General features: G+C 37.0%; 1 protein-coding gene across 9 annotated transcripts in view; it reads left to right on the forward strand.

The window, feature by feature from the left end:
- The window catches only part of Cep83 (centrosomal protein 83), a 132,018-nt gene that overhangs the window by 58,037 nt on the left and 59,362 nt on the right, over positions 1-14,619 (forward strand). For all 9 annotated transcript variants that reach the window (XR_003849384.1, XM_029563096.1, XM_008832085.2 and 6 more), the window contains 2 exons: positions 10,302-10,553; positions 13,079-13,210. Coding sequence is in view for 8 of the 9 variants with exons in the window: in XM_029563096.1 (XP_029418956.1) it covers positions 10,302-10,553; positions 13,079-13,210 (384 nt within the window). In the remaining variant the exon portion in view is untranslated. The remainder of the gene's footprint in view (positions 1-10,301; positions 10,554-13,078; positions 13,211-14,619) is intronic.

Genomic DNA, 14,619 nt, shown 5'->3' on the forward strand with positions numbered 1-14,619 from the left:
AGACAGGGTCTCCCTGTAGCCCCAGCTGTCCTGTAACTCACTATGTAGACCAGGCTGCCCTTGAACTCATAGAGATCCGCCTGCCTCTGCCTCCCGAGTGCTGGGATTAAAGGCACGTGCCACCATGCCCGGCTCACTGAATATTTTAAACCCATTGTTGAGACCTTCTGCTCAGATGAAAGGATTCCTTTCTGTATATTACTGCTCATTGACAATGTACCTGATCACCCAAGAACTTTGATAGAGATGTACAATAAAATTTATGTTTTCATTCCTGCTAATAGAATATTCATTCTGTAGCCTATGTAACAAGGAGTGATTTCAGCTTTCAGTGTCCTTATTTAAACAAATCACACCTTTCAAGGCTATAGTTATCATAGATAGTAATTCCTCTGATGAATCTGAGCAGATTAAATTAGAAACCTTATGAAAGTGTTTCTCCATTTGAGTACAACTAAGAACATTTGTGCTTCACAGGAGATCAAAATACACTAAGAGTTTGAGAGAAATTGATTCCAATCCTCATGGATGACTTGTTTTATGACTTCAGTGGAGGTAGTTAGTAACTGCAGAGGTGGCAGAACTGGGGAGAGTACTAAGAGTAGTGCCTATGAATGTGACTTTAATTTTTGCAGCTTCATGATAAAACTTTAGTGGCTGAGGAACTGCTGCTTGTGGATAAGCAAAGAAAGCTTTTTTTTTTTTTTTCCATTGCTAGGGAATTGAACCCAAGACCTCGCAAGATGACCAGCACCACCACTGAGTCACATGCTCAGCCCAATAAAGTGGTTTCTTAAATGCAGTTCACTTCCTGATAATAAAGGATTTTCAGTATTACATCAGCTTGGGGATGCATTGACAAGAGGGTATGAGAGGACTGACACCAATTTTGAAAGTTCTACTGTGGGAAAAGTCTATCAATATCATAGCATGTTACAGAGATGTCTTTCATAAAAGGAGGTATTAATTGATGTGATAAATTTTATTGTCTTGTTTTAAGAAATTGTCACAGTCCCCAATTAACAACACCCTAAATAGGCAGCTGAGACAAGACCATCAAAAGATTGTGATTCACTGAACACTTGGCTGATTGTTGGTGGTTTTAGCAATGTAGTAGGTTTTCTGTAAGATAATTATATAGGTTTTTTTAAAGCTACAGTATTATTATACACTGTATGGACTGTAGTATAAGAGAAACATTAAGTTTCGTATGTGCTAAGAAACCAAAAGAAAATTAGGAAATTTGCCTTATTTGGACAATTTACTTCAGTTGTTTAAAACTGAACTTAGCACGTATTTCCAAGGTTTGTCTGTAATTGAATTTTCTAAAGCCCCATACAATACTATATTTTTAATGCATATAGCTAAAAGTAACTGAATATTCCTTAGTGTGTTCATTCTTGGCAAAATTCTTTAGGAAGTTTTTACACGTTTTTGAGGTGGACTCCAGAAATTCACCTATCTTCATCTGTTGAACTAAAAAGAGTATATGAAATAAGACATAGAAGAGATCTTCATTTTTATGAAAAGAGGTTATGCTTCTCAGTGCATTGGGCTATAATTTCAGATAGAGAGGTAGAGATAGAGAGAGAGAAGAAATGCTGAAGCTTCATATCTAGGCATTACTCAAAAGTGAGATTACTGTGTATGTCAGGACTTTTAATTTTATATCCTGAAAATAATGTAGAGCAAGCTGTGATGGTTAATTGATGTTGTCAGCGTGACAAAAACCTAGAATCACCTGGAAGGTGGACCTCTGAGCTTGTCCCTATGGAATTATATTGTTAATTTAGACTGGAATACCTGCCCACTGTGAGTGGCACCATCCCTAGCAGATGGAGATATTGAACTGTATAAGAGTGGAGAAAGCAGGCTATGTACTAGCATGCATGCATTCATTGCTGTTGTGTTTTGACTGTGGACATAATGTGACTGGCTGGTTAAAGCTCCTGCTGCCTTGACTTTCTTCCATTGATGGATTGTGTGTTGAACTTAAACTCTTTTTCCCATAAAGTTTTAAAATTTTTTGATTAAGTATTTGTGTGTGTTTATGTGTGTGTGTGAATGAGTGTATGAACATGTGTTCTACTGGGGCCCTGTGAAAGCCAGAGGACAACCTGAGGGAATCAGTTCTCACTTTTGATCGTGTAGATTGCAAGGATTAAATTTAGGTCATCTGGCTTGGTGAAAAGTGCCTTTACCCACTGGACTGACTATTCACTGGCCCCCACAAGTTGTTTTTGTCAGGGTATTTTATCATAGCAACAGAAAAGAAACTAGAACATAAGCAATACAGAACTGTTGCTATAGCTGATCATACCAGTAGACTGATTAGTGAAAGAACCAGAGCAACTCAGAGGGGGGAGGTTTTAAAATCTCAGGAGAGAGGGGCAAAGAATACTACATTGTATGAAAAAACCTGGGAAGTAACAGTATGTAATGACAAGGTATTGAGATGCTTCAATTATGACTTAGAAGTGACTTAGCTTCTCCTTAGGCCTTATGGGTCAGGTAAGAAGCCAAGATACACTTATAACAACAAGAATACCTTCTTGAGCCACTGAAAATGCTCCCCCCACCCCAATAGGACTACTAGCACAAACAAAATTTGCTTCCTATTCTGGACTTTATCCTGTTGTGTATGTATCAGTAGAAATCATAAAATCTCTCATACTTTTTCTTTCCTTTTTGACTAGGATTCTCAATGGAAGTCTTGCTAGATGTCAAATTCAGTGACTCCTCAGATTACTCAGAATGACACCAAACTAGACAGAATCTCCCAAATTAAAATGAAAGTATCTCACAGTGATAATTCTGTGGCATTGATTTTTGCCTTCTAGAAGATGTTAGGGATTTAATGAATACCTAATCTGTTTGCCTTCCCTTAGGAATCAATGCCCTGTAGTTCTGTCTTGTTATACTGAAGTACCTAGGACGTTATAGATAGCCTCAGGAGTTCAAGGGCATCTCTTGTTACAATGTGTGCTTTCTCTAGTTTCATCTTACTCCTAGCACTGAAATTTCATGTGCAAAATATTTGCCATAATACATGATCATAGTAAATATGTTGTTAATTGTAGTACTAGCATTAGTTCCTAGGAGTATTTATCAGTACTAATTAACATACGTCTTAGTTCAGTAATCATTCTTATTTTATAAATGGGAAAACACAAAGCACCAAGAGATTGGTCATTCTGGGTGGTAAAGCCAGGAGAGAAATCTAGGTAGTTTGAGACTCCTGTTTCTGGCTGTAATGGAATAATAGTGACTGAGTTTATTTTAAGGCCCTGACTAAAAACTGGAACAAAATAGAGAAAACAGTGGTTTTTAGACATTGGAAAATAAGCAGTGGTTGGTAAGGGAAGGAAAATAGATGAAAGGATTTCTGGGCCACTGTGCAGAGAGGGAAAATTCAAATTGAGCTCTCTGATCTCTGAGTTGAGTTGGAGTTCCCAATTGGAGAGGCCAAGGCAATTAAAATTTGAAGAACTAGAGTTTTGTAGAAGTAAAATAAAATCTGAGTTTTGAGTTGAATACTAGTAAATCACATAGTGAGGAAATTATACAAAGCCAGAGAAGGAAAATGGTCCAGGTAGAACAGTGTCTATAATTCCCATGGAACTGGTCAAAACTTACATCAGCTAGCCAGGATGGAAAAGCCCTTAATGCACGATACATTGGATTAACTGTAGACTAGACTCTTTGGGTTCTAAAAGGTGTGTAAGACTTGGAAATATCAAAATGTTTCAGAGTGTCTCAACTGCATCCCAGGATGAAGATTCAAAAGAATTTCAAGGAAAAGAAAGAATCGAACATTGAAAAAATATTGTCTGTCATCCAATGGAAAATAACTGGGCAACCAATAATTAGGTTTACTGGTGAATTCCACTGTATATTTAAAAAATAAGTTATGCCAGTTCTATATAATCTCTTCCAGAAAATAGAAGGAATGCTTTCTAAATCATTCTATGAGACCAGTATTACCCTAACAACAAAGATATTCCCTCTGGGTAGTAAAATGCTCCCAAACCGTGCTCTTGTGTCACAGTGGATAAGGCAGGGAACTTGGGATTCCTTCTTCCTGTGCCAGTAGTGAGGTGCTGTGCCCTTTCCTGCATCAGGAGGCCTAGTGTAGTGCACAGCTTTTACCATTTCTCAGCCCTGTGCTGTCTGTCAGTGGAGGCCACATGGAGGGTAGTAGAAAGTCATTCTTATCCTGCCTATCAAGAGAGGTATCACTGAGAAGACCTCATGAATTACCACCTCTGCACAATAGGAAGGTTGCCTCTCTCCTCTCTATAATGTCAAGTAGATACATAACATTGACTTTAACCCTCATCTGGCAGTTGTGAGCTGTCTACACTATCCTTCCCTTGCAATGGTGATTTCATAAGAAGCCAACTCAAACAAATTTTCTATACAATCCAGAATGTCATAATTTCCAGAGTATTTTATGTTTTAATTGAAAATCACTTAAATTAGCAGTAGATGCCACCCCTGAGATGACAGAGATTTTAGAAACACCTGACAGATTTTAAGGTACTTAAGATTTTAAGTGAGAATGCTTCAATGAGTAAATATAGTTGAGACAAATGAAAAAAGAAAATAGACTCAACAATGAAGTATAAAGATAGATTGGGGGTTTTAGAACTGTAGAATACAACAAATAAGACAATCTCAGTTGCTGGGCTTAACTGCAGAATGGAACGGATAGAAGGGGGAAAAGCCAGTAAACATGAAGACAAAATACTAGAAATTACCTAGTCTAAAGAATATTGATTTTTAAAGAGTGAATAAAAAATTTTTATTTGTACAAGTGTTTTTTAAATTTTTATTTTACTTTATATGTATGCGTGTATTGCCTGCATGTAGGTAAGTGCACCCATGTCCTGCAGTGCCCACAGAGGTCAGAAGACACTTGTTAGCTTCCATGTGGATGCTGGGATTCGAACCCAGGTCTCCTGCAAGAATAACCAGTGTTCTTAACTGCTGAGCCATCTCTCCAGGCCCTTGTACAAGTGTTTTGATGGCTGTATTCTTATTGGTATGTGTGTAGTGCTGTGAAGGCTGGAGGAGGGCGACAGAGCCAGAGCTACCATGTGGGTGCTGGGAGTCGAACCTCTTATTCCCTGTACTGTCTCTCCAAACCCCAAGAATATAGATTTAAAAAAAAAAATGGTGGGATTCAGCTCTGGTCTAAACATGTGCACACATACACACATACCTTATACACACACACATGTTTCTAAGTAGAAAGAAAACCATAAAAGAAGGAAATTGAACATTAATATGGATAAAACAGCATGATAAACAAAATTGTAGGTATATGCAAAAAACTACTTTGAGTCATATGCTTTGAAGTTTTATGTGATGGTTATTCACTGACAACTTGACTGAATTTAAAATCACCACAAAAACACTTAACTGTTGGTGTGTCTATGAGGATGTTTCCAGGAAGATTGAATTGAGGAAGGAAAACCCACCTGGACTATAGATGGCTCTATCCCATGAGTTGGGGTTTGTACTGAATAAAAAGGAGAGAGGGAACTAACCACCAGCGTTCATCCTTTTCTTCCTGCCGGAGGACATAATATGGCCAGTGGCCTCATGCTTCTACCACCGTGACCACCATGCCTTCCCTGCCATGGTAGACTCTTCCTTCCTTGAGTTGCTTTTGTCAGTTATTTTGTTACAGCAAAGAGAAAAGGAACACATTTTGTTTGTTGGTTGAGGTCAAGATTGCAACACAGTATAATTTAGAAAATGTGTATAGAGGAAATATTTAGATAATTAACAAACAACAGGCAAAAGGGACATAATGGGAGATGAAGTTTCTATACATCACTTTCTGATAAAGTCCATAAGTTATAATTAGTTGATGTACATGTATTGTAACAACCTAGTGTAACCACTAAGGAAACTATATAAAGACATATCAAAAATAGATGAAAAGAAGTAAGATAAATCCATAGTTATAGTTGATGACTTGACATTCCTGTCTCAACAATTTATAGCCATTAGAAAATCAGTAAGGACATGCAAGAATTCAATAGCACCATTAAGTGAAATACCAATTTTTAAAATTATTTTTATTTTGTGTGTACGCGTGTATTGCCTGCTTGTGTATGAGTGCACCCGTGTTGTGCAGCGCTGCGGAGGTCAGAAGAGGGCTTCTTCAGCTTCTCCTGGAACTGGAGTTAAAGATGGTTTGTAGCCCGCCATGTGGGTGCTGGTGCTGGGAATCGAACCCGGGTCCTCTGCAAGAGTAGTCAGTGCTCTTAACCACTGAGCCATCTCTCCAGCCCCGAAATACCAATTTTTTAAGTATATAGAATATTGTGCCCAACAGGAACACTCTAACACATTGAGGTCCTTGATGAACATATGCAATGTAGAGTCTATTCTAAGCTATTCTGGGTTTATAAAACTGGATATCATACATAGACTTTTCTAAGTACAATAGAATACAAGAATTTAATAACAGAAAAGTAAAGAGTTTGTGATGTATGTCAGTGGGAGAGTACTTGCCTTGCATGGGCCCGGCCCTGGGTTCCATATCCAGCACTGCAAGGAAAGAAAGTAACAAAGGTAACAGAAGTGCTCAAACACTTCGAAAGGAAATGACAAAATCAAATAATTTGTGATCCAAGAAAGGTGGTTCCAATGCAAAATTATGTTACATTTCAAAACATGAGTTGAATAAAAATGAAAATATAACAAAAAATGTACACAGCTAAAGCAATGATCAGAAGAAAGTTTGTGGCACCAAATCCATGCATTAGAAAAGGGGAACCATCTACTTGATTATCCAAACTCATACTCATGAATTCAGAAAAGATTATAAAAATTAAAACCAAAGCAAGCAGAAATAAGGAAAGGCAAAACCAGAAGTCAATAAATTAAAAACAGAAAAACAAGAGAGAAAATCAGTGAAACAACTGATTTGAAAACATTAGTACAATTGACAAATCTCTAGGAAGACTGATTGATGCACAAAGTTGAGAAATACAAATAATCTACCAGGAATGAAAGAGTATCATCATTCGTGACCATGCAGGCATTAAAAGGGCATAAAATAATCCGGTGAATAACTCTGCTTATAAATGTGATCATCTAGTTGAATTATACACACACACAAACCACACACACAGACACAGGAGGGTGTGACTTGTGCATGTAAGCGTAAGCTCTACCTCTGAACTTTCTTTCCTTAGCCTTTTGAATTTATGATCAAGAATTTGTATAAAAAATAAACTAGAAATTTTAAAAGCTTAAAAAATAAGACAGATTCTACGCAGTATCTTTTAGACAGTTACAGAGGATTGTTATTCTTGGTGGACACCGGGTCAGAGGTACTCAAGCTCTACTATTCCTTACAGCATTTGCTCATATGAGAATTTATCTGATGATAAAGGTTTTTATTAAAAATAACTGAGTTGGGTATGATAGTGCATGCCTACAATCTCAGCACTCAGGAAGCTGAATCAGAAGGATCAAGAGTTTGGGGTGAGTCTGGGCTACATAGTTCAAAGCTAACCTGGTCTGTGTAATGAGATCTTGTCTCAAACAAATTAAGCCAAAAAGATGGAAGGAGGACATGGCTTATAGAAAAGAAAGGTAAGAGTGACAACATGCTTCTTTTTGGAATTATTAGAAGCTAGAAGAAAGTATAGCAGTAACTTTAAATTACAAAAAGAAAAAAGCTAGGCAGTTTGACTCTGGAGCCCGTTTGCTTACCCATTTCTGTATGCTGCATCATAGGGACAATAAAAACAAAGACAGATAGAGCAATTAGATACACTTTCTTTCCCTCTGTGTCTTGGGGAATTGGAGTGGTACTGTTGTCCTTTGAAAAAGAAACCATCTACTCTCTTATTCCTGATGTTTCCTCTGCTTCAATTTTAGAAAAGTAAAATTGGTTAATACATTGTTTTACTTGTCAAGCAGGTTTTTATTCTAGAAGAGAATAAAGTAAATGTAAAGCTAACTGCAATACAGGCAGATTTGGGTGGATGTCAAAGAAGAGAAATTAGAGAAAAATCTTTGGAAATTTAGGGGAAGAATTGAGCAAAACAAATGAAGGACATCAAGGAAAAAGACATGCGAATCTGATTAGAGTGGAGGAAAAGGAAAGCACCGAGGATGTGTCCAAAATCTGTGCCCAGATGAATGAGCCCGGAGCAGTTTTATGGCATTGATTGAGTATGGTGGGCTCCTCAACTGTGGCAGTTCTGTGATTGCTTCTCTGCTGAGTTTTACCTGTTTTCATTACCTAATACAGTGCTGGTACAAAGTACTTAGTGTTTATTATGCAGATGAATAAATGAGCATAGAAATTAGAAGGCAGTTTTGGTAAGAATGATTTTGATAGTGAGCTCTGGTTTAGAACTTATAAATGCAGAATCTAATCTTGACTGCCATTTGGTAGTTGTTATTGCTTCCACTATCACTGCTGCTGTCAGGTAGATGCCTCTCGAGTATTAGCTGTGTCCTTATATTTAAAATGGGCACAACAAGAGAATAGTTCCCTGATAGGTTTCCCAGTCCTAAGTGGTCAGCCCTAAACACATGTACTGTAGGCAACACTAATTGGACTTACAGGGTGGTGTGTGTGTGTGTGTGATATTACATGATGTCATGAATTTGAGAAGGAATGGGTTAGAGGGAGGGTGGAAATAATGTAAACACAGTATACTCATTTATGAAACTCCCAAAATTTAAAATTTAATGTGACTTACACAAAGTTGTATAGTTAGTTAAAGGGGAGAAAGTATAGGATAAAAGGTGGTGTAAGACCAAGCCTGAGGGGGATTGTTCTGTGTAAAGTATAGGAGGGAAGAGGACAGAGATGCTAATTAGTTGTGCTTTTTTGTTTGTTTGTTTTTTTGTTTTGTTTTGTTTTGATTGGATGGTATTGAGGATTGTGCATACAAGTTCTACCATTGAGCTATGTGTTGATAGCTCTCACTTAGGCTCTTGAGGCTTACTTTCATGAATGAGTTTTATTTTCTGGAAAAATATATTTACCTACTTAATATCTCTATCTTTATGCCTGTTGACATCTTTAATTCATCATATACAGAACCAAATGTAGGAGTCCCTACATTGCAGGACTGAAACAAGTCATAAAGTGCTTCAGCTGCCATTTTGCAAAGAAAGAAACAGATCCTCTGGAAGTCTGCCATTTCTTTACTTCATTGATATCTCTCTCAGTAACCATTTATCTCCTGTGCTACTTTCTCATAGGTGCCCAAACATTCCTTTAGGGTCCTTTTGACTTAGAGTGAGCCTTAAGAGTTCATCTTGGCTACAAATAGCTAGTGGTCTTGTGCATAACAGTGGTTCAGTGGAATTAAAAGGGGTAACCCAATATAGAAAAGTTAGTTGCAAAGAATTGGTATCAGGCTGGGGACGTACCTCATTGTATCTTGTTCAAGGTCCTGGGGTCAGTCCCCAGTGTCATGAAAAAAGAAAGGGGAAATTAAAAATAAAAAAGTAATAGTTAAAAACAGATGTGGTAATAAGTTATAGAAAACTAGGAAGAACACAAAATGAATGAATTCTGTCCTCAGCACTTTGTCCCATAATCCCCTGAGACAAGGAGCCTCTGTAATGTCTCAGATGTTAGGAAGCTATTTGGAACCCATTCATGTAGATGCCCAGGGCACCTGGCAATCAGAGTTGTTAGGAAGGAGAAGACTACTTGTGTCTTTGCTCTTCTTCCTCGGTAACTTTAACATGTACCCTGAAATAATGAAGATGAGAATTCAGAACTGGGCTGAAATTACAACCAGGATTTAAATAAGCTCAGCTATCATTTAAAAACTTTGATTTACACAGGAAGCCACTTTTGTGTGGATTAGTTGCTCTGAAACATGTTTTTATTAACCTAGACATAATCAAAGAATTAGCAGTTTGGGGAGAGAAAGCTTCGGAGCAGCCATTGAATTGGTCTTGCATGAATTCTTAGCATTGTCTGGTGATTTTTATGTGTTTTAAAATAATTATTTTATAGTATTATTTACAGTTTTGAATTTTAGTCAGCAACTAATTAAGCCCTGTGCCAGACACCATGGAGAGGGAGGGAAAATAGGACAAAGTCCTTGCCCTCAAAATTGAGTCCTGCTGAGTACAGAATGAAGAACGTGATCTTTTAGATTTTTTTCCTTTTTACTTCATTTCCCCACCTGAGCTTTCATGTTATGTAATTTTTAATTTTAATTTACTGGCTTGTAAAGCATGTTCATGACTGAAAATTCAATAATTTAAAGCTTGTATTCTTCCTTTCAAATTATTATTAGGTTGCAAGACTGGAGAAAGACAAAGAAGAGCTGCATAACCAGCTGCTTAGTGTTGATCCCACAAGAGACAGCAGACGAGTGGAGCATCTTGTTCGAGAAAAAAACCATTTGCTTCAGAAATTGAAAGGTTTAGAGGCAGAAGTAACAGAATTAAGGGCTGAAAAAGAGAATTCTGGTGCTCAGGTAGAAAATGTCCAAAGAATACAGGTGAGGCAGTTGGCTGAGATGCAGGCTACACTCAGATCCCTGGAGGTAAGGTTTTAATTGCTTCCCAGTAGACTATGGCATAGTTTTTAAAGTGCAGTTGACAAGCCTTTGATTTTTAGGACATAAATACATGCTCGCCTATCTAATGCTGACGTATTTGTGTAGTCCCAAGAGTTCGTATTCTTTTTTGTAAATAGAAAGTTTTTTGAGTCATAAGCAATAACTGTTACTACATTTATGAGCAGAGATTTAGTCTTTGGGAGTTACCATCTAACTAAAATGACTTAACTCTTATGTCACAGAATAGAATATGCAAAATACATCCAAGTTTCTCAAGACTAAAAAGACTTCTGAAACCAGAATAATTCTTTTGAGATTATAAATTTCTTACATTGTAACTTAAAAAAATCTTAAAATTATAAATCCCACTTGAACAGACATAACATACTATATGTAACTTATAATAGCTTCTTACTGAAGTAGTGAAATTTAGCTCGGATACTAAGGCATAGACGTATTTACTGAATTATTTCCCTGAGTTCATTAGAGAAAAATGGATGATGACAGAGCCATGCTGGGACTTCTGGAGGCATTACTTATGAAAATTCTTGGTTTCCATCTTATTCAGACATGCTTATACCGTCTTAGTGCTAGATACCTAAAATGGAACCAAGATGCTACTTTAATATTTTAATTTATTTTGTGTAATTCAGAACAGTTCTTTTCCATACCCTCTTCCCTTTTGGAAGTGGTGGAGCTTGAAGGCAGTTATAGGTAGTTTGTATCCAATTCCCAAATCCTAAATGATGATTCTTTTTGTAGACAGCCTGCTGGTACATGGACTACATTGTATGTTTTGAAGAGCAGAAGTCACTTTTGTTTTTTTGGATGACGCTTCTGTCAGTATTTGCTGATTTCTTGAATTAAGCTTGGATCATTGGCACTTAGGCATGAAGCAGTCCACAGTGGGAGGACTTAGGTTGCCATGCTAGTCCTTAATGTATTTGCACAGTGAAGGAGCAAGTGGAGTGACTGCCCATGAACATAGTGTGTGGTCCCAATGGTAAACTTTGGTCAAGGATGCCTAGAGTGATGATTTCCAGGGCAAGTTGAATGATGACATAAAATAGGTGACTTATTTGTGACATTTTCAGAAGAGCCTATATTTAATTTTATCATTTTTCAGATAAATTGAGAATAAATTCATGACAGTGAGTATTTCTTTTATCAGCTTTTTTCACTGTTGTTGTATTCAGAAAATATCATTTCGTATTCAAAGAAAATAGTTTTTGTTTCTTGAGTTATTTGCTGAATGAAATTCTTACTAAATATAGTTAACATGCATACAAGTATTACTAAACTGAAGATTATCCTTTAAGTGAAAAAATGCTTTCATTTTGAGTAGAAATATTGTTTAAAAACTTTCAGTGTTCCCTCTCTAATAAAAGAGTACGTTGAGCATCACTTTGAATTTCTTGTCAATTTAGTGGCTTTAGTAAGAATCTTAATTGTGCCTGGTGTACATGCTTTTAATCCCAGTACTCAGGAGGCAGAGGTAGACAGATCTCTGAGATCAAGGACAGCCTGGTTTACATAGAGTTCCAGGCCAGCTGGGGCTACAGGGGGACCGACTCAAAGAACAAAAAGCAAAACAAAAAGAATCTTGATTGTGTGATTGTGTGATAAAGATAAGAGGTTCTTTGCCCATATTTTAGAAGATTCCAGGACAGTGGGGAATTTTTGAAATTTTGTCTATACTTCTCCCTTTGGGAAAAAAAAAATCTCCATTGATTGGAGATTTTTAATTATATGTCTATTTTATGTTTAATTTATTTTGTGTGCATGTGTATGTATGTGAATGCATGCATGTCAGTCACAGTGAGTGTGGAGGTAAGAGGATAGCTAATGGAAATTGGTTCTCTCCTTCTACCATGTGGGTCCTGGAGGTCTAACTCAGGTCATCAGACTTGGCAGCAAGCACCTTTACCTACCTCACTGGCCCTCAGTTTTTACTACTTTTGTCAGTAGCCTTCTCTTCTACCTTCTCATATGCTTTTTCTTAACTGTTGTGGACTAGAAAGTCTCAAAAATGTGAGAATTATGTCAGCATTCTAATAGTGAGGTATCCTCTCATGAAAGAAGTATATGTGATCCAGCAAGATAGCTCAGTGGGTAAAGGTGCTTGTTGCTAAGTCTTATGATCCGAGTTATATCTCCAGGACCCACATGGTAGGAGAAGAGAACCAACAGGGAGCTCCGCTTGCTAGACATGCCCCCTGTCCCCAGCAACTGACTAAATAAGTAGAAATTTTTTTGGAAAAATAAAGAAGCATATGAGCTTTATTTTGTTGGTGGCTATTCATACGTTAGCTCAGTTTCTTTCATACTTCATGGAACACCAATCTTCATTTGATTTCTACTGGATGGTTTGAGGAAACTGTTATTTTGGAACATGTTAGTCTGGCTAAAGTTTTGAATAATTTTTCGTGTAATAGCATATGAATTTTAAATAATGATTATTTTCTTATAACAAGAAATATAGACAACTTTTGAAATATTTTGTCTTAAAGGCTGAAAAGCAGTCAGCTAAGCTACAAGCTGAACGCTTAGAAAAAGAGCTACAGTCAAGCAATGAGCAAAATACTTGTTTGATCAGTAAATTGCATAAAGCTGACCAAGAAGTAAATGGACTGACCAGCAAAGTAAGTTGCTTTTGTTTCATCCTTTGTAAGCTTGGTACTGTACAATGACAAAAACAAATTTGTGTTGGAATAGTTCTGAATTGAAATCTTATTTTACCATATCATTCTGCCTTGCAAATGCATTCAGAATTGGCCATTTCTTGCTACTTGTATGGACCACTCTAGTCTAAATCATGATCTCACTAGTCTTAATTTTTATGATAGGTTTCTAACTGGTCTTTGTATTCTCTGTCCATGCAGAGCTCTGTGTGAGTTGGCTTTTGCCGTCTTTCCATAGCCATTAACATCCATTTTCCTTCCTCTTCACTTACTCCTGCCTCACTGACCTTCTCATTCTTTGAAATAGTTCTCTCTACCTCAGGGCCTTTGTGTTTACAGGCCTGGCATGATCTTTCCTCACATACTTACATGTCTTTCTTCCTTACTTTCTTTAGTTGTAACCTGATTTGAGAGGCCTTCTTTGTCTTTACTTTGTAAAAGAGCATCTTTTCTCCTGCCATAGTCTTTGTCTTCCTAACCTGCTCTATTTCTTTCATAGCTCTTAATACCATCTGATATATTCTGTTTGCTTTTTAAATTTCTTCCTCCTTACAACTTTCCTCTCCAGCCAAATGTCAGCTCTAAAATAGCAAGGACATTGTTTTCACTGTTATAGTGCCCTTAATTTCTATGATGGTGCTTCCACATAGTAAATAAATATTTCCTCAGTAAATAACAACATGATTTGCATTTAAATTATCTTTTTAAATGATATTTGAATATTCCAGAGGCATCTTTGTCATTCATAAAGTTTTTCTTAGAAACTCAAGTTTTTCCCCATCAAGTGCAATACATAACCAGTTCCGCATAACTGAAACTAAGATAGCACTGATAGACTGAATTTATCGGTATAGATATAAATATATAGATATCAGACCGACTTTAAATTACATTTTTTTTTCTTATTAGCTCTGTGACTGTGAGCAATGTACTTTCTCTGAAACTTTGGGATCTACCTCTGTAAAATGGAACTAATACATACTTGCAATACAGAGTTTAAAAAAAAATTAAATGAGGTATTATTCATAAAGTTCCTAGCATAAGGTCTAATCATAAAAATACCATCTATTGTTTTTGGTCTTTGGGCATTTCTAGGATCTTAGAAATAATAAGACTTGGTCTCCAAGTCAGTGAAGTCATTAAAACTAGTAAATAGGGAGGAAGCTTTTGTTAGGGTCCGTGACTCGGTGGGTCTCTTCTGGAGAACAAATGCACGAGTATGGAGATGCAAAAATCAAGCAGAGTTTTATTAAACCAGCTAGCTGGGGCCGACCTTCTTTCCAAGACACGCAGGTCTGGTTAGAGCGATCGACCCTGAGGCAATTTCAGGTAAAGATTATATAGGCTCCCACAACTGTTACACAAAAGCC

The sequence above is a fragment of the Nannospalax galili genome, unplaced genomic scaffold (genome assembly GCF_000622305.1).
Source record: "Nannospalax galili isolate Female #2095 unplaced genomic scaffold, S.galili_v1.0 scaffold734, whole genome shotgun sequence".
Classification (NCBI taxonomy): Eukaryota; Metazoa; Chordata; class Mammalia; order Rodentia; family Spalacidae; genus Nannospalax; species Nannospalax galili.